At 45.8% G+C, this 25,701-nt stretch overlaps 1 protein-coding gene across 4 annotated transcripts in view; it reads left to right on the top strand.

Moving 5' to 3' along the window:
* The first annotated feature begins 13,894 nt into the window (after positions 1-13,894).
* Positions 13,895-25,701, top strand: part of LOC102009323 (chromosome unknown open reading frame, human C16orf96) — a 44,647-nt gene continuing 32,840 nt past the window's right edge. The window contains exons 1-2 of one of the 4 annotated variants that reach the window (XM_013517722.1): positions 13,895-14,478; positions 25,567-25,671. In XM_013517722.1, the coding sequence (XP_013373176.1) occupies positions 14,059-14,478; positions 25,567-25,671 (525 nt within the window). In that variant the 5' untranslated portion in view covers positions 13,895-14,058. Of the gene's footprint in view, positions 14,479-18,376; positions 18,480-25,566; positions 25,672-25,701 lie in introns of those variants that run through there. The other 3 variants (XM_013517721.1, XM_005391288.2, XM_005391289.2) reach the window with 3 other exon arrangements.

The raw sequence follows: 25,701 nt of genomic DNA, 5'->3' as shown, positions 1-25,701 counted from the left end.
TCTTGTAGGGTGGTCCGGTCAGCGGGAGTGAGTGACGCTAGGCCTGTAGCAAATAGGAGGGCTCGGAAAATGTAGATGAGCCGGAAAGGGAGATGACAGTACATGTGGGGAACCTAGGCTGAAGGGGTAGCCGGCCAGAGAATGAGAAGAAATGTAAATAGGTGTGCCTCGTCCGGGGAGAAGTTGTAGAGTCCCTTGGAAGAGCCTCTAGACAGAAAATGAGGTGGTAAGAGACCGGGGATGTAGCTCTGTGGCACAGCACCTGCCTGGCAAGTGCAAGGTCCTAGGTTCGATTCCTGGTACCAAAAACAAGAGAGAAAATGAGGTGGTGAGGCAGAGGCACGGAGGTGGAAAGGAAGAGAAGGGCCCTTGAGCTGGACAGGTGAGCTGGGTGGAAGAGCAGGAAGCCAGTGTCAGCAGCATGGTGAGGGTGCTGGAAGATAGGCTGGATCCAAATTATTGGGGCCTTGAAGGCTATTCTAAGGAGTTTGGAATTTATTATAACTGGAATCTTCAGCCCTTGAAGAGCTTTAAGCAGCATAATTTTAGACAGTTTTCATTATTCACAGATTTGCCTGCTCGCTAGCATTCGTTTTTGACCCCAGATCATCACTTGAGGCACCTTCTCATTCATTTGTGGGCGTACCATCCTGCACATTCTCACTGGGCTCCAGGAACGGTGCTTTCTGTCTACAAGGGGTATATTTTGTGCCATGTTTTCTTATTGTTGTTGATTTTGCTATTTAAAGTAGCTCCAAATGTAGGGCTGAAGTTCTGTCTAGGATTCCTAAGTGTAAGAAGGTTATAACATAGCTTTGTGGGGCTGGGGATTTAGCTCAGTGGCACAGCACCTGCCTGGCAAGCGTGAGGTCCGGAGTTTGATTCCCAGTACCGGGCCGGGGGAGGCGGGGAGGGACAAAAAAAAAAACATAGCTTTGTGAGAAAATGTATTAGATAAACTTGGTTCAGGCTTGCCCTTGAGTCAGCTGCACTAAATCCCCAACATAGATATAAATACAAATATTCAAAAACCAGGTTTTGTATTCAGTGGTTGACAAAAATACTGTGATTGGAGATTCATAGGAACTTAACATAATATGTCCCCTAGAAGCAGGGCTTCAGTATTCATTAGTGTTTGTGGAAGCTTTATAGAATGTAAGTATCTCAAATAGTGAGACTCTCTCTATACAAGGCGTGATCAAAAACTACAGTGGATATTTAAATTTTTTAAAAATTTAGTACCATTCATTCCCCCTCAGAATACTCCCCTTTGCTTTGAACACGCTTATCCCATCGTTCTGTGATTTTCTCAAGCAGTTCTGAAAGTCTTCTTTCGTGAGTACTGTCTTTAGTTACACTGATGTGGCTACCTTAGTGTCCTGAGTTGATGGAAAATGTTTATCTTTCATGGTTATTTTACCTTTGGGGAAGAGCCAGAAGTTGCTTATTGCCAGATCCAGTTAATGAGGTGGATGGAATGTACCATAATGTTTTCAGAAGCTGCTGGGTGGCACTTGGCAGCAATGTTCACCATATTTTTTATCATGCCTGGCAAAGACACGAAAGAGGACTTCCACAACAACTTCAGAAAGTGGCAAGAATGATGGGGTAGGGGCCAAGGGTGTAGTCCAGTGGTAGAGCATTTGGCTAGGGTGTGTGAGGCCCTGGGTTCAATCCTCAGCACCACCACCCCCAAAAAATGAATGATGGAATAAGTGTGTTTGAAACTAGGGAAAATATTTTGAGAGGATTAATGGCAGTGTCTCTTTTACTGTAATTAAATTTTTTATTCGAACACATACTTTAGCTGGGTGTGGTGGCGCATGCCTGTAATACCAGCATTCAGGAGGCTGAGGCAGGAGGATCACTGCAAGTTCGAGGCCAAGTGAGTTTGAGGCCAGCCTGAACTGCATAGTGAAACCCCGTCTCAAACAAACAAACAAACAAACAAACAAAAAACCAGAATAAACACACCTTGCTGGGCATGGTGGCACACACCTATAATCCCAGCGCTCAGGAGCCTGAGACAGGATGATCGCTGTAAGATTGAGGCCAGCCTAGGCTACATAGTGAATTCGAGACCAGCCTGAACTGCATGGCAAAACTGTGCCTCAAAAAAAAGCCAAAAAAACCCCAAAGAAACAAAAAACCATATACCTTATTTTTTATCAGACCTTGAATGATTTAATGGATTTTTTTCTTTTTTGTTTTTTTGAGACAGGTTCTCACTATGCAGTTCAGGCTGATCTGGAGCTCACTTCATAGGCCAGGCTTGTCTCCAACTTGTAATGATCCTCCTGCCTCAGCCTCCTGCGTGCTGGGATTACAGGTGTGCACCACTATGCCCAGTTTAACTGATATTTTTGAAGCATCATTCTGACTACTCTGACCAAGAGGGGCAATAAAAAGCTAGAGAAATCCAGGCATGGTGGAGCGTGCCTATAATCTCAGCACTCAGGAACCTGTGATAGGAGGATTGCCTCCAGCTCAGTCTTGGCCACATAGTGAGTTCAAGGCCAGCTTGGACTACATAGCAAGACCCTGTCTTAAAAAAAAAAAAAAAAATCACACCTTGACATCTGTTGTGTGTCATACTTATAACAAATCCTAATTTAGAACAGCCACATTTCAAGGGCTATAGCCACACGTGATTTGTGGCTAATGTATTAGACAGCACAGATCTAGAGCATTTGCTCATTTGCTCATTTTACCAAACAATGTCTCATCCTAGGCCTGGAAATGTACATAATGGAATGAAGCCCAATCTCTGTTCTCAGAGTTTATAGTCCAGCTAGGGAGACTAATATAGTAGCTAATGATGAAGACATCAACGTGCTTTGAGAGTTCAGGGGAGGGAGTACCTAGACAAGGCTTCAGAGAGAAGTTAGACATTTAAGTGGGGACTTTATGTGTAGCAGTTCCCCAGGTGAAAGAAGTGGCAAAAGCACTCCAAGCAAGAGAGCTACTTATGCCATGTCACAGAGAAATGAAATACAGAATGTCTCTGGAGAAATGCAAGCAGTTCTGTATGGCTGGATTTCAGGGTGTGAAAGTCTAACAGGCTTCTTATGGAACTTAGAATTTATCCTACACAGTAGGTACTGTAATGGGGAAAATTAAGCATTTTGAGCTGAGTGATATGACTAGATTTGTGTTTTTGACAACTCGTTATGGCGGTGTGGAGAGGGTAGAATTTGAGGTTGGAAGACCCGTTGGGAAGGGGAAGGGCTTAGGGTAGATTCAGTGGAAAGACTCATGGAACTAAGAAGGAGGTCAGAGGAAGAAGATGGACTAAAAGGTGGCAAGAATGTCCCACACAGCAAGGGTCAAGTAAAACATCACGTGTGAACCTTACCCCAAAATGCCATGTGAAAATTTGTTAACCCTGTGTAACACACTGAATATCAGGGGGTTCAGGAGCCATTGAGAGCCTAAAATTTAATCTAAGAACTGGTTCAAGTCTTAGACTATACCATTGTGTGGCATTGTTGAAAATATTTAAAATTTTTAACTACAAAAAGGAGATAGACTGAGGCAGGAGGATCACTGCAAGTTCGAGGCCAGCCTGGGCTACATAGTGAGTTCAAGGCCATTCTGAGCTACAAGGAGTGAGACCCTGTCTCAAAAAAGCCAAAAAAAAAAAGGAGCTGGACGTAACACCAGTTTCATAGGGCTGTTGTGAGCATGGAATGGCTTAGTGCATTGAAGTCACTGCTCATGGTGCCTGGCACATAGTTAGCTAACACTCAATACAATTTGGTGATTGTGGTTCTCCTGTGAATGCTCTGGTCCCCAGTTCCTTCATCTATAAAAGAGAATTGTCACCTTTTTAACAGATTAAGTATAAAGTCACTACTCAACTGAGTAATTCCACTCAGGAATGTGCCTGAGAGAATGGAGAACATACACTGCCTTAAATACCGCACAAACGTTTATAGCATGAGTGTTCACATTTGTGATAGCTGAAAAGTGGGAACAACAGACAGACTCTGTCCTTGGCCAAACTTTGTCAGCCTCTCTGAATTCTTTTCCCAGCTAAACCTTGAGTTTTGAATTTCTGGCTCTCTTTGCATTGCCCAGTTTTAGCAAGCGTCCTGTTAAGTAAATCCCTCACCCTCAGTATTTCCCAGGCTCCTCACCCCACCCACACCATCCTGCAGCTGATGCTAGATCACCCTGCTGGCCTGCCTCTAGCATGAGTCCTGTTAGGTCGGTTTAGCCAAGAATTCCCTACCTCTCAGTAATGTTCTGTCCATCAGCCACACCCTCTCCTATTCCTTGACTCTTTTTTTTTTTTTTTTTGGCTTTTCTCCAGTACTGGAACCGAACTCACGACCTTCCGCTTGCCAGGCAGGCGCTTTTGCCGCTGAGCTAAATCCCCAGCCCCTCCTTGACTCTTAAGTCCCTGTTTTTTCTTGTTATGTTCAGAGTTGATCCTGTTGCACTTTCCCCATTTTAATAGTTTCTGAATCAATACATCTCTGACTTCTGTCCAGCTCTGGTTTTCTTTGCTACAACCCAAATGTCCATCAGCTGGTAAATGGATAAACAAAATGTGGTCTCCCTCCACACAATGGAATATTACTCAGCCATAAGAAGAAATGAAGTACTGATACAGGCTACAGTATGGATGAACCTCAAAAACATCATGCTAAGTGAAAGATGCCAGTTACCAAGGGCCATCTATTACATGATAATGTACAGTTACATAAAATGTGCAGAATAGGAAGATTAGTAGTTTCCTCAGGCTGGAGGAGTTCAGGGCAAATGGAAGGTAAGTGCTAATGGGTATGGATTTTCTTTTTAGAGTGATAAAAAATGTTCTGAAATTGAATGTCATGATGGTTACACATATCTGCACATGTACTAAAAGCCATTGAACTGTACATTTTTTTTTTTTTGAGATATCCTGGAACTCACTATGTTTCCCAGGCTGACCTTGAACTTACTATCCTCCTGTCTCAGCCCAGCAAGTAGCTGGGACTACAGGTATATACCACTGCACCCTGCTGAACTGTACATTTTAAGTGGGTGAATTGTACTGGTATGTGAATTATATGGTAATACATTGTTATCAGGAAAAAGAATAGAATGGGGCTATACCCAAAGCAACTCAAGGATGATTCAAGTGAAATAACAGGAAATGAATGAAATAACAGAGGAAAAGCATCTCTATACAAAGATAGGACAATGTCATTTGTCTGGAATCCTCATTGGGTGTATCTGAGATCCGATGACATCTGCCCCAGGAGGTATCATTTTCAGTCTTGCAATGTAACTGCTTGTGTCACCTTTTCCTGGGGATCATCAGAACACAGCTCCTTCTGCGTCATTGACCTCCTCCCTTGGCACCTGAGGCTCGCCTCTGATACCCACAGGTGCACTGCAAAGCTAGCTGCCTTTTATTTTTAGTTCAGATTTTACTAAAACTGGGGCAGCAGGAGCACCACAAGCCCAGCACACCTTCAGTGACAGGTGCTTTTGCCCTTAGAGGCCCTCCCTTCAGAACATCATCCTTATAATCAAACACACACCTTTTGCCCTTTAGCAGTGTCAGCTCCTACACTTTGCAAGCGCTTTCACCCAACTGTTTGCTTCCAGGTTGTGCAAAAACAGCCAAAGCCTGAGCTCTCTGGTCTTTTCTACAATCCTGCTCTTTGGCACTGTCTTGTCTTTGCTTTTTCTTGCATGACAGCACCAGGGATCATGTTTGTCCCTTTCTTTTGGAGAGAGGGGGAAAGGGTTGTACTCTAGTTCAAGCTGGCCTTGATCTCACTATGTAGCAGCCCACACTGGCCTCAAACTCGAAGCAGTCCTGCCTCACCATCCTGAGTTCTGGGCTTACAGATATGCACCACCACACCTGTCTTTGTCCCCCTTAATTTACTTTTTTTTTTTTTTTGGTTTTTCTCCGGTACCGGGAACCGAACTCACGACCTTGCGCTTGCCAGGCAGGCGCTTTTGCCGCTGAGCTAAATCCTCAGCCCCTTAATTTACTTCTTTTAGGCCACAGTTAAAATCAGGCCTGAGTCTTACATTGAGACTCCATAAAGAAAAGTCTATGTTAAGTGTTCAACATGGTGAATTTTCATGAACCTCACTCGCTAGTGCAGCTAACCTCAGATCCAGGACACAGAACATGGCCATCCCCACTCCCAGCCTCCCCTGTGGCATCTCCACTCTCTTACTGGCCCCTATCAGGAACTTTTTTTTTTGAGACCAGGTCTCACTGTGCAGTTCAGGCTGGCCTTGAACTCACTTTGTAACCCAGGCTGGCCTTGAACTCACAGAGATCATCCTGCCTCAGCCTCCTAAGTGCTGGGATTATAGGCATGTGCTACTATGCCTGACTTCCCCAACAGGAACTCACTAGACCGTTTCCTAGTGTTGTAGTCAGGGTTTAGAAGGGAAACAATTTAATACAGAACACATAATTTATAGGATTCTTTTATAATAGTTACCCAAAGAGTCAAATGCAAAAGAGTGCAGGAGATCTGTCCACACACTAGAGACACAAAGAATCTGGCTGAGGGCCTGGATCCCATGGCAATGTCCTGCATGAGTCCAATTGAAGACCTAGGGCCCATTGCAGTGTACTCCATGAGTCCCAGCAGGAGGCCTAGAGCCCACTAGAATGTCTCATGCAAGTCTGTTTCAAGGATCCGCACTGGGAAGGCCCAAAGGTCACTGGTGGAAGCTAGAAAGTCTGTGCCAGCAGGATGAAAGCTCTGTGCCAGCAGGCTGAGGGATCTGTACTAGAGCCAGGAAGCAACACTCAAAGTAAAGACCAGAGCGCCCCCAAAAAGAACCACAACCATCCTCAGTGACAGCGAGGTCCCAGGCTCCTTTGATGATGAGAACAGCCAAGTTCATATCAGGAAAACCAGCATAACAGGCTTCTCTATGAGAATCAACAGCACGCCATCTTACTTTCTAGTTCTCTTTTTATGCTGTTGGCAACAGTCCTCAGATGGGCCTTCCACACCCAACCCCACACTGATTCAGTTCAGCTGGGTGTTACAAATTGACCATTAGATAATCCACCACATTTAGGAACAAATTATTTTTGCCAGATTTTTTATCTTCTATTACAATTTGGAGCTGGTTCAAACATACAGTGTGAAATTATCATAATGCAAAAAAAAAAAAAAAGGTGACTAAAGAGCATTTCGAAGGCAGTTTGCCCCATTAACGTGGAGAGCAAGCAGTCAGGAAGAAGTACCTCACTCCTTTTGCATTTTGTGCTTCCTCCTTAGCATCCTCTACCCTACCCGCATCAAGGTGATGCATCATTGGCTTGAAAGCCTCAAAATCATCTACTCACTTTAAGAGGCACAACTAATATCACTGAGCACTTTATGTGCTAGGTACTGAGCCAAGAACTTTGCATGCACACCTCCATTTATTCCAGCAAAAAGCCTATAAATGTTTGCCTCTGGCTCCTAAACCTACAAGGGAGGTAACACAGAGACTGTGATCAGGGTCACACAGCCAGTGCCCAGCAGACCCCAGGTCTTGAGATTCTAGTTTATGGTTGCTTCTTACAACCTAGTCAGCTCTCCTGACATGGGTGTGAATCAACACACACTGAGACCAGAGGAGATGATGTTATACTCAGGGCAGTTCTTTGCAAAAATTTGTCTGTACATCCAGCACAGCACAAGGAGGGAGCCCCTTGGAATTGAACCAGCAAACTGTGTAGAGTCCACGTTGTGGGGCATGTACTTTGGTTATTACAGATTCCCAGACTTTTGATATAGAGCAACTTTCATTAGAAGTGTATGGTTTGGTGAATTTTTGCACATCGATCACACCATGGCAGCTCTGCATCATTCTCACCTCCATTGAGTTCACCGTAGGGTAACCACTCTCCTCACACCTGACACCAGTGCCTAGTTTCTCTGTCTGTACTTTTTAGAGCAATGTTTGGATGTGGCTTCTCCTACCCACTTTTGTAGCTATGAAAGTCATCCATACTGTGGTGGCATAGAGTTGTCAATGTTCATCCTTATTGCTGTCTTATTCAGCCTGTTGTGAGAATGTGTCAGTGTGTCTGTTTTGCTATTTGTGGGCATTAGCATAATCCCACGTGAGGTCTTTTGGCTGTTGTCACAAACACTGTGACAAATACAGTACTGTCACAAACACTCAGATACATGGTCTGTGAATATTTCTGTTGAGTTCCCTTCCAGGGGTGCAGCGGCTGAGTCAGAGGGTGTGCATTTGTTCCACTTTGTAGGCCCTGCCAGTTTTCAGAGCACACGAGGGTTTTTCTGTCCATGTTCTTGCCGATTCTTGGTAGTGTGAAGTCTACTTTATTTTATCTTTTTATATAAAAATTTTATATTTTTATCATTTATTTTATATATTTTATATATTTTTTATTTTTTATTTTTATATTTTTATAATTAACATCGTCCATGAGAGTTGTCAGCTCATCCAGATCTGTTATCCATTTAGCAAAAACAGAACACCTACTGTGTGCTGGGAGCTGTTCTGGTACTGGAAAGTCAAAGGTCTCTTCCCTGAAGGAGCAAGCTGCATAAACACTTTGCCCCCAGCACTCAATTCACATGTCACCTCCAGATGGGCCTCCCTGAGTACCTGACCCCATAGGCATGATTTCATTGCCTGCTTCATTGTCTTTAAAGTTCTTGCCATTATCTAAGGGACCTTATTTATCTGTTCACCTCTTTGCTGTCTTTCTTTCTTTTTTTTTTTTTTTTGAGACATTGCTGTGTAGGCAGGCGTTGAATTTGCTATGTAGCCCAGGCTGACCTTGAACTCACAGTGATCCTCCTGCCTCAGCCTCCCAAGTGCTACAATTACAGGCATGCACCACCATGCCTGTCTCAAAACAAAATTTTGTCTTTTTTTTTTTCATGAGGGTAAGAATTTTGTCTGATTTTCTCTAGCCCCTAAAAGTTTCTGGCACATAGTCAACATTCAGTACACACTGATTTTATTTTTTTCAGTACATATTTATGTAGTAAGTGAATGACTGCATAACTCATTGGAATTGTGAGACCTGAGATCTTGGATTCAAGATCTGTCCCTACCTTTTTACTTTTAAGTGAGGTCTTTCTGTGTTGCTCAGGCTCTCCTTAAACTTGCAATCCCTCTGCATCAGCCTCCGAGTAGCTGGGATTGCAGGCATGTGCACCTGCACCAGGCTCTGGTCCTGTCACTTATTTGCAAAGTGTGATCTCTAATAAGTTGCTTAAATTTCCTAATTCTCATTTCATTATTTATAAAACAAGGGTATTTGAAGTGGTAGAAGAAAGATTTGGCAAACTTGAAGCGAGATTAATAGGGATTATGCAAACCAAAGAACAGAGAGAAAATAAAATTAATTAAAATTAACAGAGCCTCAGAGAAACTGGACATCTTTGGTTGCACCATCGTATGCATAATGGGAGTACTAGAAGGAAAGGAGGAAGAAAGAATCACAGAAAAATGTACAAAGAAATAACTGAAAACTTCCCAAATTTATTTTAAAACATATATTAATCTACACATTCGAGACTCTCAGTGAACCCCAAGTAGAACAATATGAGATAATGAACTGAAAGCCTGTAGCCTTCTGTGTCAGTCAGGTTTTTGTCATTGTTATAAAATATGTGACAGAATCAACTTACAGGATAAAACACTTACTTTGTCTCACAGTTTCTGAGCCTTCAGTCCATGCTCAGCTGGCTCCATTGCTTTCAGGCCTGTGGCGATGCAGGAGCATCATGACGGAAGAGCTTGGAGAAGGAAAACTGCCCACCCCGTGGCAGCTGGGAAGCATAGAGAAGGGAAGGAAGTCCAAGAGAAAGGGCCAGGGATCAGATTAGTCCCTAAGATCGTGCTTCTGTGTCCCTTTCCCTTCAACTAGGCCCAACCTCCGAAGTTTCCATCACCTCCCAATAAAGCCATCAAATTACCTCCTGCATGGATTGATCATAGATGAAGTTAGATCTGATGATCTTCCAAAACCCAACCCTTGGACACCTGCAACTTTTGGGGAACATTTTAGATCTAAACCATGTTGTTCTACTTCTGGCCTCCAAAAGGCTCATGAGTACCTCATTTTGTAAAATGTCCTAGTTCATCTCTGAGAGTCACCAAAGTCTTAACAGTTCCAGCGTGGTTCAAAGTCCTAAATCTTCTCTGAGAATCAAGACAACCTATGTGAGCGCCTGTAAAAAATTTTTTTAAAAAATGTTAAAACTGTAGTTCATCGCAGGGGCAATAGCTCAGTGGCTTAAATGCTTGCCTGGCAAGCCTGAGGTCATGAGTTTGATTCCTGGTACCAAAAAAACAAAAAAACAAAAAAAAGCTTGCCTGGCAAGCCTGAGGTCATGAGTTTGATTCCTGGTACCAAAAAAACAAAAAAAAAAAAAAAAAAAAAAAAAAAAAAAACAAAAAAAACTTAAGATTGTAGTTCATTGGTAGAGCATTTGCCTTATATGCATAAGGATCACAGTCTTGCAAAAAAAAAAAAATTTACATACTCTGTAATGACACAGAACAAACGTTTCCTTTCCAAAAGTAAGGAATGAGGAACTAGAAAGAAATTGAGCAAAGCTAAGACTGAAACAAGGTAAGGTAAACTCTAAACCTCGTAGCTCTGTGTCTGTCAGCTGGGGCACATGGTGGTAAGATGTGAGTTTCAAAGGCCTTGACCTTCCAGTCCCTATAATCTTAGGGTTGAAGCCGCATGATCTTTCCCTTGAGATGGTTCTGCTAATTGTCAGGCTTCTTTGCACATATTCCTCATTCATGGTGTCTCTGACTTCCTGGGATCTCAATGAATTAATCCTCCTGCCTGCTCCAGAATGTTAGGAAAGCACTATAGATGATTTAGAAACTCCAAGCAGGCCTTGTTTGGAATACAATGTTCTGTGGCCCAGGTTGAGCGAGGCTCAGGGCCAGGTATGCTCCTTCCTCACCATACCTGATGGAATTCATGGTCATAAGCAACAAAAGCCAATTCTTCTGAAAATAGATCTACTGAGAAGAGTTGAGTAGCTAGCGTTGTTTCTAGGAGGGCTGGAGAATCTGGCATAGGTGCTTCATGGCCAGTACCCTGGCACTGGCTGTTGGAACCTAGACCTCTGGCCTGCATCTTAGTTCTTGTTGCTGATGTAACAAATGACCATAAATTTACTGGCTCAAGACAACTGAGAGTTACTATCTGTATGTGGTATGGTGTGGTGTGGTGTGGTATGGTGTGTGTGTGTTTTACTGGAGATTGAACCCATAGCCTTCACACTGAGCTACATGCCTGGCCCTTTTTAATTCTTTTTATTTTTATTTTGAGACAGAGTCTTGCTAAATTGCCCGCAGGTTGGGCTCAAACTTGTGATCTTCCTGCCACAACCTCCCAGAATTCTGGGATTATAGATATATACCGCCACATCCACCAGGTTTATTTTATAGTTCTATAGATCAAAGGTCTGACTGGGCTAAAAACCAAGGTGTCTTCAGGGATGGTTCCTTCTGGAGGCTCTAGAGGAGTTTATTTTTTCACCCTGTCCAATTTCTAGAGGCCCCTAGGATTCTTGACTTGTGGCCTCTTCCTCCACAGCCAGTGTCAAGTCTCTCTCAGTCCTTCCATAGCCACCTTTTCTTTTTCTTTTCCTCACTGTTTTACACGCAGTTGCAATGAAATCGGGCCCATCTGAATAATCCAGCATACATACCCTGAGAGTGTTCTGATCACCTCTACTCACCTGTTGTGGAAGGAGGGGTCCCTGGTCTCAATAGGGCAAGGTGACCAGACACGAATGTGGCACTGATCAGGGATGATTGACATGGTATATTAGTCACATATACTCACTTCCCAGGCGAGGACATTGTGGGCTAGCGGGGTCAGTGGGGAAGAGTGGGGAGAGAATGTACTGGGGAGCAGAGAGGACCAGCTGAACCAAAGGAAGTAGGCTTTGAAGTGACAGGAGCTAGGTGTCCCTGGTTCCCACAGGAGGATGTGATTGGTTGGTTTGAATATTTCTAAAACCTGGCAGGAAGGTGAAGCCCACAAGGTGAGACCAGGTGGGGTACACCTTTACTGGCTGGGAGAGGAACTAGTTGGTTTCTAGGGCCTTTCCCATTGCCGTGCGGGCATATCTGTCAAGAACAGGGGAACTCAGGGCTCCTGTGTGGTCCAAAGATATTGAGGCAACACTTGAAGTTTTGTTTTGAAGATACGGTCTTGCTTTGTAGTTCAAGCTGGCCTTGAAATCACTATGTAGCCCAGGCTGGCCTTGAACTCATGGCAATCCTCCTGCCTCAGCCTCCTGAGTGCTGGGATCACAGCTGTGTACCACAGTACCCACATATTTGAACTCACTGTGTAGCCAAGAATGGATTAGAACCTGTGGCAGTCCTGCTTCAGCCTCCCAAGTGCTGAGTTTACAGGAGTACACTACCAAGGTTGAATTTTTAAATCTTACAACACAGTGGGGAACTGAGAGGTATTAATGAAAGTGTGTGATGGTTAATTTTCAGTATCCATGTGACTGAATTAAAGAATACTGAGAAACCTGGCAAGGCAGCACCCGTGAGGGTGTTTCTAGAGATTAACATGTAAATCTGAGCAGACTAGGTCAGCAAGACCTGCCCTCAATGTGGGTGGGCACCATCCAATCTTCCAGGAGCCTAGAAATAACAAAAACAGACAAAAAGCACATGTGCCCATCTATGTCCAGTACCAGGGTTACATTCTTCTTTTCCTGTCTGTGGACACCAAAACTCCAGACTCCCCTTCCTTTGGACTTCAGGCCTTAACACCCAGAGTGTTCCCCACCCTCAGGTTCTCAGGCCTTTGGCCTCAGACTGAGAGTTATCCCATTGGCTTTCCTAGTTCTGAGGCCTTCGGACTTGGCCTGAGCTGTGCTACTGGCATCCCAGGGTCTCTGGCAGACAGTCTGCCATGGATCTTCACAGCTCCATAATGGTACGACACAGTTCCTCTAGTAAATCCCCTCCCATATGTCTATATCAGTGTAGCCAATTGGTTCCTTCTTTCTGGAGAACCCTGCCTAATGTCTCATGTCAGGAGGACTGATGATAGGGTCTGGATTCCTGTTTGTTAGTTTGAGGGAATGTCTGAGGGAGTGTAACACTGCTTTCCAGCTCTTTTATGGGCAAGCCAGGTGAGACTGGCCCTGCATGAATGAAATCTTGAATGAGCGTATGTTATGTGTGCCAAGAACGCGAGGTCAGTGCCGAGTGGGCTGGGAGTTGGGCTCCAGGTGTGAAGCCCCGCAGGCTTCCCTAGGAGACTGGGCCACAAGTAGGCTGCTGTTCTGTTCTCGAACTAAGCAGGGCCTGACAGTGGCAGGGCCCTAGCAGCCCCTTGGCCCTGCAGCCACCAGCTCATGGCCCTCAAAACTTGTAGAGCAGGACTGAGACATTGCTGAGGGGAACTGGGATCTGAGTGAGCCCCACCTCACATGGGAAGCAGAATAGGGTCCAGGGAGGAACAAGGACATGCAGGACTCAGGACAGATGATACCCTTCTTATTTCCTTGCTCTCCCATGCAGAAACTGAAGCGCCATAAGGAAGATATGTTTGACCATCTCCAAAAAAACCAGCGTAGTTCTTCAGACTCTCTTCCTAAAGCTCAGGCCTTCCTGACGCCAAAGAAATCTGTCTTCTGTCCTGATTCTAGAGTCTTCAAGGGGCAAGCTGCCTTTGCCATTTCCCCTATGTATTTCTTCAAAGAGCCGTCAGCCTTACATAATGAGAAGTCTTGAATGAAGAGGTGACTCATTTACTATTTAAACATTCATCAAATATTAATTGAGCACCTACTCTGGCTGAAGCTTGCCCAGGAGCACCCGCCCCTCTCCAGGCTCTCAGAAGCATGTGCACTTAACCATGTTCTCTAGTATCCTAGCAACCAGAAACTGATCTGCGCCCTAGCCGGGACAGAGGCCATTTCTACTGACTGCTAGAACTCTCAGCCTCCCCAAAGCCTCTAAAGACCCTTCTGTGCAGCTATTCAGGACCACTGAAGCCAACACTTTTTCCCAAGAACCTCAGCCCCACTGACCCACCGCCCCAGCAAGATGAGCTTCTCGCTCACATTCACTGAGCTGGTCAATGTTGCCGTACCGCAGTGCGGGATGGTGAACTTCAAGGCCCTGCATCTTCTGCTCCAGGGCATCCTGGAGCACATCCACATGACTGATGTCAAGAAGGTCCTCTCAGGGGATGAGGACTTCCTCCAGACCTCACAGGTGGTGGTCATGCCCAGGGAAGGAGATGCCCAGCCCATCATTAGTCCCATGAAGCGGCTCAGCAACGTCTTTGACCAGGTGGTGAGCCGCATTGACAAGATAGAAAACCAACTGGCCATCCTGCAGGACCTGCCCTCCACCACCCAGTTGCTGGAGGCCAGCCAGGGGACCGCCCGACCCATCGAGTACTTGTGGCATCTGATGAAGCTGAGGAAGATGGTGGAGGGCAATGAGGAAGCCATGGAAAAGGTACACCTCCAGCCGGCAGGAGCCGCTCAGCCCCTTTGCTCTGCTCCTGAGCCTCTTGTCCTCTGTTCCCTTATGATGGGATATTCCGTTAATGAAGAGGGATGCAGCCAGACCTGGGAGTCAGGCAGAGCCAAAACTCCAGCCTTGCATCCTTCCCATTTATTGAGGAAAGAAGTAGATACTAAAGGCCATATATTGTATGATGCCATTTATGCAAAATCCCCAGAATCACAGACACAGAAAATGGATTGGTGGTTTCCAGGGCCTGGGGGAAGGAAGAGTGAGGAGTGGCTGATCAGTGGGTGTGGGGTTTCCTTTTGGGGGTATGAAAGTGCTTTGGAATTAGGTAGAAGTTATAGACATGCAGTTGTCATAATAAATGCTGCTGCATTTTCTGTCTCCTCCTCCTCCTCCTCCTCCTTCTTCTCCTCCTTCTCCTTCTCCTTCTTCTTCTTCCTCTTTTTGGACAGGGCTGGGGATCAAACCTAGGGCCTTGTGCATGCTAGGCAAGTACTGTACCCCTGAGGTGCATCCCCAGATGAACTGCTTCCTTTAAAATGGTTAATTGTATGTTATGTGACTATCACTTCAATTAAAAACATCAATTGAGGACCTACCCATGAAGGAGCTATCAAGGTGGGCATGGTGAACTGACTAGCAGAGGGACACAGACAAAACAAGTGAATAAAGACCCACAAGAACTAACCATGTGAACAGGAGAAGGGAGATTACTCCTATTTTATAGGTGAAGAAACTGACACTCAGAAATGCTCATTACCTTGCTGATGGTCCAGCAGCCAGTGACAGGTGGAGCTGGGAGTTGAGTAGGATCCAGGCACTTCAGGCTTTTCTGTAGACTCCTGTGTCCCTTGTCTCCCTGGCTAGCGCAAAGTTAGTGTTCAGTAAATAGTAGTCTAGAATGAATAAGAAAGGGCAAATAATGATCACTGGTGAGGATGTGGAGAAACTGGACTCTCACACACTGTTGGAGGGGATGGAAAATGGTGCTGCTGCTGTGGAAAACACTCTGGCAGTTCCCCAAAGGGTTAGGGTTAGGCGTATGACCCAGCATTCCACTTCTGGGTGTGTACTCCAAAGAACTGAAGGCAGCTGTGCAACTAAAAACCTGCACACAGTGACCACAGAAGCACTATTGACAATATACAAAAGGTGGAGAGAAGCAGCATGTCCCCCTGCGGAGGGTGAGGGCATTTATGTGAAAACCTGTCTGCTGCCCGTTTTGAGCTTTGTGGCCTTGACCAAAGCAGTCTCTTCGCCTCCTGCTTTCTTATCCATAAGCTGAAAATCTCAGTAACACTTGGCTGCTGTGTGAGGTGAGAGAAGTAAAGGCTGCTGGGCACCTGGTAGGGCTAAGTGAATACTGAGCAGGGAGAGAATCGCCCTGCTCTGGGGAAATGAGGTCGGGGGCAAGCTTGAGCGGAGAGGGAGGATGAGATTCCCCGTGGAGAAGCTGGGCAGTAAGTCAAGAGTGAGAGAAAGTACAGCGGCCCGGTTTGGGGCTGGGTCCAGCAGGGAAACTGGCTCCTAGGGTCCAACCAGTCTGGTAGCTGGATGTCCAAGGAGGGAGGGATGGCCCATGTGGGGCAGCTTCCCAAAGTATCCTACCCTCACACCTAACCTCCACCATAGGCTGGGGCCCAGACTGAGCTCTTGATGGTTAAAAAGCCACGTGCCAGTGAAAATGAAAGAATCGTCACCAGTCAGGCATGGCGGCACACCTCTGTAATTCCTGCAGTTGGGAGGCTGAGGCAGGAGCATCACTGAGTTTGGGGCCACCTTGGGCTACATAGTGAGTTCAAGGCCAGCCTGAACTACTGAACTATACAAGGAGAACCTGTCTTTAAAAAATCACCAGCCCAGGTTGAGTCCAATGGAAGGTGAATGTCTCACTCTGAGTCTGTTTCCAGGAACTCTGAAAGGGCCTTCTCATCCACATGTGGTGGCGTCATGCCTACAAAGTATTACAAGGACCCCTGGCCAAGCCTCAGGAGCAAAACCTGAACTGGGGAAGTTCCCTGAAGGCAGGGACCACATGGACTGCCAGGTCTGACCTGTGCACTTTGGTGTAGGTGCTTGCGGAGGTGAGAGAGAACAGACAGAGCCCTCTTTTCTGCAAGTGAGAAAAGATGTCCAGAGTCAGCATTTTCTCTGTGCAGCCCAACTTTCTCAGGCTTCATACCCCTATTTCTTATTTTTTTCTTTTTGGAGACAGGTCTCACTGTGTAGCCCAGGCTGGCCTCCAGCTCTTGGTGATCTTCCTGCCTCAGCCTCCCAAGTGCTGGGATTAGAGGCGGGCGCCATCATGCCTGGCCCCTTATTTCTTTATTATCCTTTCTCCTTGTTCCCTCTCCAGGAAACTGAGTGCTCACCATGTGCCAGTTAGTGCTTTGCATCTGTTAGCTCCTGTAAGCCTCGCAGTAACTCAGCGGGGCAGGTGCTATTATCCCTAGTTTTCAGGTAAGGAACCAGAAGCACAGAGAGGTTATGGTATTAGAAAATGGGAGCTGGTGGAAACCTGGGCATTCTGGGCAGGTGGGTGGCATGGGTATCTGAGCAAGGCACAGGACCTGCCTCTTGTCAGTCTGGGGATAGCGTGGGGTGCGGTAACGGAATGATGATGCTTTCCTGCTCGTAGGGCTGTATCCAGAGCTCACATGAAACAGTGCGTGGGAAGTACGAGCACAGTTGGACGTATTCTAAGTGCCTGATCTGGGCTCACTGCTGTTATTATTCAGAGATTTCACCTGAGCAGAGAGGCAGGTGGATTGGCAGCCCTAGAGGCCTGAGGAACAGAGCTTGGAGTCTGTGGGGAGGATGAGGAGCCCTGTCTGGCCATGGTAGGCCCAATGCCAGGCAAGAGGGGCAAAGTGACACAGGGAGGAGCCCTGCGTCATCAGGCCAAGTGGAAGAAGCTGGACATAAAAGGGCAGAGGTTGTGATTTTGTCTGAAGTGTTTAGAAGAGGAAATCCTTAGAGGTAGAAGGTAGAGTGGTGGTTTCTGCGAAACAGGAACGGGAGCGACTGCTGATGGAGACAGGATTTCCCCTGGAGGGAATGCTTGACATTAGATTGGTGGTGATGGCTGCATACTTTCTACATGTGCTAAATGCCATGGGATTATATGCTTTGATAACGTGCGTTTTGCCACACAAAAGCAAAAATTGGCAAATTAATTTTTTTAAAAACTACACTTAGGAGGCTGAGGCCTAAAGAACTGCAAGTTCAAGGCCAGCCTGGGATATACAGCTAGACCAGACAAAACCACCACTGGGCTGGGGTTGTAGCTTAGCAGCAGAGCTCTTGCCTCCCACCTCACATGTACGAGGCCCTGGGTGTGATCTCTGGCACTATAAAAAAAAAAGAAAAGAAAAATCCTGTGTTCTAACTATATGCTATCTACAAGAGGCACACTTTAGATTGAAAGGCACAAAAAAGTTAAAAGGATCAAAAAAAAAAAAATACTCCATGCAAGCAGGAACAGATCTGGGAGCTATACCAACATCAGACAGAGTAGGCTTCAGGACAGACAAGGCTGCAGGGGTGGCCGAGGGCCTTGCAGGCAGGAGGGGTAAACACAGTTATCTGAGATGCTGCCCCACAGGGCAGGCCCCACCCCCATGCGTGGATGGATGGAGGCTTCTAGAATTCTCAGATGTCTTGAGCAACTAAACATGATCACCTGCTCAGCTTACAAAAGGGCTCAAGGACAGGTTTGGACTCGTTGTGCAGATGTCAGAGGACTGTTTGTACAGAGAGGGAATGTCCCCACAGTTAGAGAACGTTGCCTGGTCCCAGACGGAGGTTTCCCAGAGTTACCACAATGACCCATTGAAAGGGTTGCCATGGTAGCAATTCTAGAATGGTGCATGCTGCTTCACCAAGTGTTTGCACCCACCAGCTAGTGAGGCTGGCAGACCAAATGCTGTGTAAATAATGGGGGTTGCCTCGCCTTTACCCCTCCGCCCTTTTTCTCAGCTTTGGTTAGTGTCCTTTCCTACCTTCCTGGGAACCCCTTAGTGGGTACAGATGGAGGGTGGAGAGTCCGAAGACAGTTTGTCTCAAACTCACCCAGATAGGGAGGGTGGGAAATGAGGACACACACCAATGAGGGTTTTGCCCCTGGGTGAGCAAGAGCCCTGGGAAGAGCCACGAGTGTGACCCACGAGCTAGAGTCATTAGTCACACATGTACTGCCAGATTTGGGGGCTTGCACTGCACAAGTCATTACTAAGCAGAGTTAGATCGCAGGGCTCCTCCTTCTGACCACTGCTGACATGTTGGGTCAGACAGTGCTTTGTGGCTTGGGGCTGTCCTGTGCGTCCTGATGCTGAGCAGCACCCTGGCCCCTACCCAGGTGGTAGCAGGCGCGCTCCCTGAGACAACCAACAGTGTCCTCAAGCAGTGCCAGTTACCCACTCTTCCCAGGGGGCCTGCTAGGTTAATAAACCTGGCCTCCCATTTCTCGTGCCATCTCACAGAGCCATCCTGAGAATTCTGACACCTCTGGCCTGTCTCGTGTACCCCCTGGTCACATCCAACGTCTGGGCACCAGCTCCCCCTAGCGAGAGTTTTCAAAATTACAGATTTCCTGGCCTCTCTCTGACCCCTCAGCTTCGGAATCTCTGTGGGGCAGCTGCCTTTCCAAGTGTGCCCCTGTGGCTGGTTGAGGCAGTGGCTTTCTCAATCTGTAATGACAACCCTGGCAGCCAGCATCACAGGACAAAACGAAGGATGTTTGTTACTAAGATTGTTTTTTATGACCCTGTTTCCATGAAGCTGATGGCAGTATTAGGGGATTTTAATCTGTTGTTTTTTGTTTTTTTTTTTGGTTTTTCTCCGGTACCAGGAACCGAACTCACGACCTTGCGCTTGCCAGGCAGGCGCTTTGCCGCTGAGCTAAATCCCCAGCCCCTGTTTTTTTTTTTTTTTTTTTAATTGTTTTTAGTGATTCTAGGGATTAAACAGAGGGCCTCACACTGAGATGCCCCCATTTTAGCAGTAGTGGGGATTAAACACAGGATCTTTGCATTAACTCACATCCTCAGTCCTTTTATTTCTTATGAGACAGAGTCTCATTAAATTATGAGACAATTTCCTACAGCTGGACTCCAAGTTATGATCCTCCTGCCTCAGCCTTCCAGAGTGCTGAGATTACAGGCCTGCACCACCACCTGGCCTGCTTGGCATCCCACCTTTCTTATTTCTTATTTTGAGAAAAGAATCTTACTAAGTTGTTCAGACTGGCCTCAAATTTGCAGTCTTCCTGCCTCAGCCTCGCGCTTAGCTAAGATTGCAAGAGTGCACCAACTGCTGTTTTGATTTCCAAACTTACTTCCTTCATTCTACTACCCCAGCAACACAAACCACACCTATTGTATAGCACACAAAATAAAGTGGCTTTACACTTAACAAGTACTTCGTAACAGTGCTTAAAGCTCTTGAAGACACTTCGGAGCGTAGAGACGCAGGCTCGCAGTCCCTGTTAGAATAGTAATGAAGGTTGCTGTCTCCCTTGCCAGGGTGCTGTGAAGTGCTCATGTATCCCTCTTTGGGAGGAAGGTAGTATTAGCAATTTTAGAGTATTCTCCTTGGCTCTGGATGGGGCCCTGTGGGCCCACCTAGCTGAGTGTCTAGGCAGTGTTTAATTTGGACTCACTTGTGGGGGCCCTTAAGGCTTTTGTAAACACGGGGCCTTTGTCCCAGCCCTGCATTCTCAGAGCCCTCTTTAGAGTCACACGGAGGAAGCAGGTTTGGACAAGCCCAGCTTCCAGTGCCCACGGTGGGCTGCCACACACCATGTGTCAGCCCTGACTGTGGCCCGAGGGCTTTAGGCAAAGAAAAGACCTTGATCCTCTCCTCGGGCCCCTCTGCTGTCCTTCCCTAGGGTAGGAGCCCAGGGCTTGTCCCCAGCCCTAGGAGGCAGCAGCTGTGTCATGTGAGAAGCCTTTCTCTGTATGTCACAGAATAGAGCCCCAGATAAGAAAAGAGCCTCTTCCCCCTCCGTGTGCCCGTGGAGCAGCCCACTAGGCTCTACCATCTTTTCCAGGCCCTGCCTGACCCTTACCTGTTTAGGGTAGGAGTGACCCTTGCTTGGGGTATTTGGTCCCTGGCCTTCCCCAGGGAGATAGATGGAGACAGGAAGCACCCGCAGAGAGGTGGGAGTCAGCACACAGCAGGTCTGTCTTTGAAGAACATCTTATACAGCAGAATAACTGCAAACCCATCCTGTAATAGCACTGTCACTCCCAACAGAGTTAGCAACCCCTGACAATAGCACAGTACTGGAAATTTCCCCCATTGTTTATAAAGCAAAAGTGCTGTTTTGGGTTTTTTTGTACCAGGAATCGAACTCAGGACCTTGTGCTTGCCAGGCAGGCGCTTGTGCTGCTGAGCTGTATTCCTGGCAGTGCTGTTTTTGTTCGTTTGTTTGTTTTTTTAACCACTTCATTATTTTACACACCAAAAAATTCATGCATTTAGCTGGATATGGTGGTGCATGCCTGTAATTCTAGTACTTTGGAGGCTGAGGGAGGGTTGACATGAGTTTGAGGCCAGCATGGGCTACACAGTAAGTTCAAGGCCAGCCTGAACTAGATAGTGAGACCCTATTTCAGAAAACAACAATAAAGTGTACAATTCAGTGATTATAGGATAGAGTGTTCATAGAGTGTACAAATACCACCATTGTCTACTTTTAGGACATTTTCAAGAGCCCAGAAAGAAACACTAACCGTGAGCAGTCTCTCCCCATTCCTGGCCTTCTTGAGCCCAAAGTCTTTCATTTTATGGTAATATTTTCAAGGTTTGTTCCCATGCTGGGGCATATGTCAGTACTTGCTTTACATGGATATACCACATTTAGCTTATCAATTGATGGATGGTTGTTACCATCTGTAAACCATTAGGAGTAGTGCTGCTATGAACATTGGTGTATAAGTTTTTATTTATTGTTTGTTTATTTATTTTTAAGGAAACACGGTCTTCAACTGGCCCTAAATTCCTTGACTCTCAAACCCCTCTCATTTCTCAGCTCCCTAAGTAGCTGGGCATGTAGGTATGTGTCTCCTCAACTGGATACCGCTTTCCCACAGGGATATCTATTTGTCCTGGCACCGTTCCTTAGACGTGGCTCCCTTATTGCATCCGATCATCTTGGTGCTTTTGTTGACAATCTGTTGACTGTAGCTGCATGGGCTTATTTCTGGGATCTCAATTATCTTCTTTATCTTTTCTTTTCAAATCAGATTTTATTGGTACATTTTAGATATACACAATGATCACATTTATCATAGAGAATTTGTACCTGTACATGATATAGCTTACTTCTTTTTCTTCACATTCCCCTACCCTCCCTTCAACCCCTCCTCCTCACCCCATTTACAAAAGGTTTATTTCCTTTTTTTTTTGAACTTTTCACTTCTTTCCTTCCCCTACCACTTGATCCCCGCCCCATGTGGACATTTTCTTCCGGTTTCTCAATACCTATTATACATTTTGTTTCTTATTTACACTTTTGGTTTCTCACACCAGAGAAACAATGTGGTATTTACACATGCATGTTTGGTTTATTTCACTTAAGAGCATGATCTCAAGGTGCATCCATTTACCTAGAGATGTCTTGAGCTTATCCTTCTTTTTGGCAGAGTAGTACTTCTTTGTATAAAAAGCCCCACATCTTCTTTATCCGTTCAGCAGCTGATGGACAACAGCAATATATACTCACCCATGTTTTTAGCGGCACAGTTTTAAATAGCCAAATCTTTTTTTTTTTTTTTTTTTTTGAGGCAGGGTCTCCATGTAGCCCAGGTTGGTCTCCTGCCTCAGCCTCCCTAGAATTACAGATATGCGGCACTATGCTCAGCTTCAAGTCTGTTCTGTTGATCTATATGTGTATCTCTGTGCTAGTATCACATTATCTTGGGCTGGGGGTTTAGCTCAGCGGCAAAAGCGCCTGCCTGGCACGCGCAAGGTCGTGAGTTCGGTTCCTGGTACCGGAGAAAAAACAAAACAAAAAAAAACACATTATCTTTTTTTTTTTTCAGTCCTGGGGATGGACCCCAGATCCTTGTACATGCTAGGCAAGTGTTGTATCACTATGCTATGTCCCAGCCCTGTCATATAATCTTGGTTATCATTGTATAGTGGTAAACTTTGAAATCTGGAAGGATGAGGCTCTCTATGTTCTTTTTCAAAATTATTTTGGCAATTGAGTGTGATAGCACATGTTTACAATCCCAGCTACTTGGGAAGCTGAGGCAGGAGGATCACAAATTTGAACCCAGAATGGGCAATTTAACAAGACCCTGTCTTTTTTTTTTTTTTTTTTGCTTTTTGAGACAGGGTCTTCCTATGCAGTTCAGGCTAGCGTTGAGCTCACTTTGTAGTCCAGGCTGGCCTCAAACTCACAACAATCCTCCTGCCTCAGCCTCACAAGTGCTGGGATTACAGGGGTGGACCACCACACCTGGCAAGACCCTGTCTTAAAATGAAATAAAAAGGTGGGGGTGTAGCTCAGTGGTAGCGCACTTACTTAGCATGTGTGAGGCTCTGGGTTTCATTCTCAGCACTGGAAAAAAGAAGAGTTTTTAGCTATTTTTGCTCCTTGGAAATTCCATGTGTATCAGTTTGCCAGTTTCTATGAAGAAGTGAGTTGATGGGAATTGGGTTGGGACTGTAGACTAATTTGGAGAGAACTGCCATTTTAACAGTGTCAAAGGTTCTGATCCATAGGGGATTTAAATTTTTTAATTAAGTTCATCTTTGTTTTCTTTCAAATGTATTTTTGAGGCCAGACTCAGAGGTGCATGCCTATCACCCCAGGTACTCTAGAGACCAAGGGAGGCAGATCAGAAGTTCAAGGCTACCCTGGGCAACTTAGCAAGAACTTGACCACCACCCCCCTGCAAAAAAAATGCTGGGAGTGTAGCTCAGTGCCCAAAACCTGGGTTGAAACCCAGTACTGCAAAGACTAATATGTAACTTTGCAGTTTTTTTTATGCTAATATAAGTGGAATTACTTTTTTAGTTTCACTTTTTGAGTATGTGTTATATATGTCTAGGAATACATTTATTTGTTTTTTGAGACAGAGTTTTGCTATGTAGTTCAGGGTGACTTTGAACTGACTATGTGGCTCAGGCTGGCCTTGAACTTGTGGCAATTCTGCCTCTGCCACTTGAGGGCTGAGATTACAGGCATGAGCTACCATGTTTGATTCCCAGTACATTTTTTTATTTTTTTAATTTTTGAGGCAGAGTCTTACTAAGTTGCTAAGTAGCCCAGGTTGGGCTTAAATTTGTGATCTTCCTGCCTCAGCCTCCCAGATTCAGGTGTATGCCTCAGCTGGGATTCAGGTATATGCCACCATACCTGGCTTGATTATTTTTTTGAGGGGGTGCTGGAAATTGAACTGAGGACCTCACACTTGCCATGCTTGTGCTGCTGAGCTAAATCCCCAGCCCTGACTTTTTTTTTTTTTTTTTTTTAAGGAAACAAGGTCTCACTGTGTAGTTCAGGCTGGCTTGAACTCACTATGTAGCCTAGGCTGGTCTCAAACTCTTGGTGATCCTCCTGCCTCAGCCTCCCAAGTGCTGGGACTACAGGCACGCACCGCCACACTTGGCTACCTGGCTTGATTTTTGTATGCAGATATTATATTCTGCAATCTTGCTGAACTCCTTTATTCATTGTAACGGTGAGTTCTTTGGGACTTTCTATTTGCAAGATGATGTCTTCTGCAAAGTGATTTTACTTCCTTCCCAATTTGGATACCATTTTCTTCCTTTTAAAACCTAATTGCCCTGGAAACAGCCTCTGAACAGTGCAGAGAACAGGGGTGGGAGCAGACACTGAATCATTCCTGATCTTAGGAGGAGACTGTCTGGCCTTTCACCATTGGCTGTACTACTCAGTCTGTCTTGGGGGGATTGTTTTATTTCATAGTGCTCAAGGTTGAACCTAAAAGTCCACGCATCTTAGACAAGCTCTCTGTCACTGAGCTGCACACCCTGTTCCAACTCTGAGTCCTTTTATCATTCATCATGTTGAGGAAGTTCTATTCATGGTTTATTGAGTGGGTTGTGTTTTTGCTTTTGCTTTCTTTGTTGTACTGGGGATTGAATGGAGGGTCTGCCCACTAAGCTCCATCCCTAGCCCTTTTCCTATTTTTTATTTTGAGACAGAGTCTCTCTGAGTTGCTAAGTTGTCCAGACTTGGCTCAGACTTGCAATTCCTTCTGCCTCAGCCTCCAGAGTAATGGTATTACAGACATATACTGCCATGCCAGACTTGAGTGTTTTTATAACGAGCATGATGGATTGTATCTAGTGGTTTTTCTAGCATCAGTTGAGATAATCATGTACTATATGTGTGTGCTATAAGGCTAGCATTACACCCACCAGTTTGTTTTTTTTTTTTTTTTTTTTACTACTGGGGAATGAACTCAGGGCCTTTTCAGTAAGCTGCAGCTGCAGCCTTTTGATATAGGGTCTCACTAAGTCACTAAATTGCCCAGGCTGGGCTAGAACTTGGGTTCCCCTGCCTCAGCCTCCCAGATTACAGTCATGTGGGATTACAGTCATGTGCCACCATGCCCACCTTTAAGCATCAGTTCTTGCCTGCCTGGAAATTACTCACTATTCTGAATTTTCTTCTTGCTCTCTCCAGCCAGTCTCCACATGCAGCCAGAGGGATCTTTAAAAAATATAAATCTAGTTGCATCTCCCCTACTTCTGATCCTCTGAGGGCCTCCCGAGGGACAGGTTGTCCTTCCTCTTGCAGTCACCATCCTGGCTGACACGTGTCACCCGGAGAAGGGAGTGATGCTCTGTGATGAGCAGCCCCTGTTGTTGGCTGCGTTCACACACTGAGTCGCCTCTTTCCCATGTAGGCTGCCTGGGGTCCAGAGCGCCATGTCTGGGACACCGTTTGCTTGCCTCTGAGTACCTTCCAGCTAAGGCCTTGGGAGAGCAGGGAGGACCCTCCCTGTCACTGGGAAGCTTTTGTACTGCACTTGCCTTCTGCTTCAGCCACACCCAACTTCATAGTTTCCCTCTTCTTTCCCTTTCCAGTCCATACAGACCCTGCAGGATTTGCTTACGGATCTTTATGCACTCAAGGTCACAGTTGAAGACCTCAGGAAGGATGTGGACATGCTGAAGGACAGGTTTGAACAGGTAGCGCCTCCCTCCATTCTCGACGCTGGC

Source organism: Chinchilla lanigera, unplaced genomic scaffold, assembly GCF_000276665.1.
Source record: "Chinchilla lanigera isolate Chin_1 unplaced genomic scaffold, ChiLan1.0 scaffold00041, whole genome shotgun sequence".
NCBI classification, from domain to species: Eukaryota; Metazoa; Chordata; class Mammalia; order Rodentia; family Chinchillidae; genus Chinchilla; species Chinchilla lanigera.
This window is presented reverse-complemented; position numbering and strand designations above follow the sequence as displayed.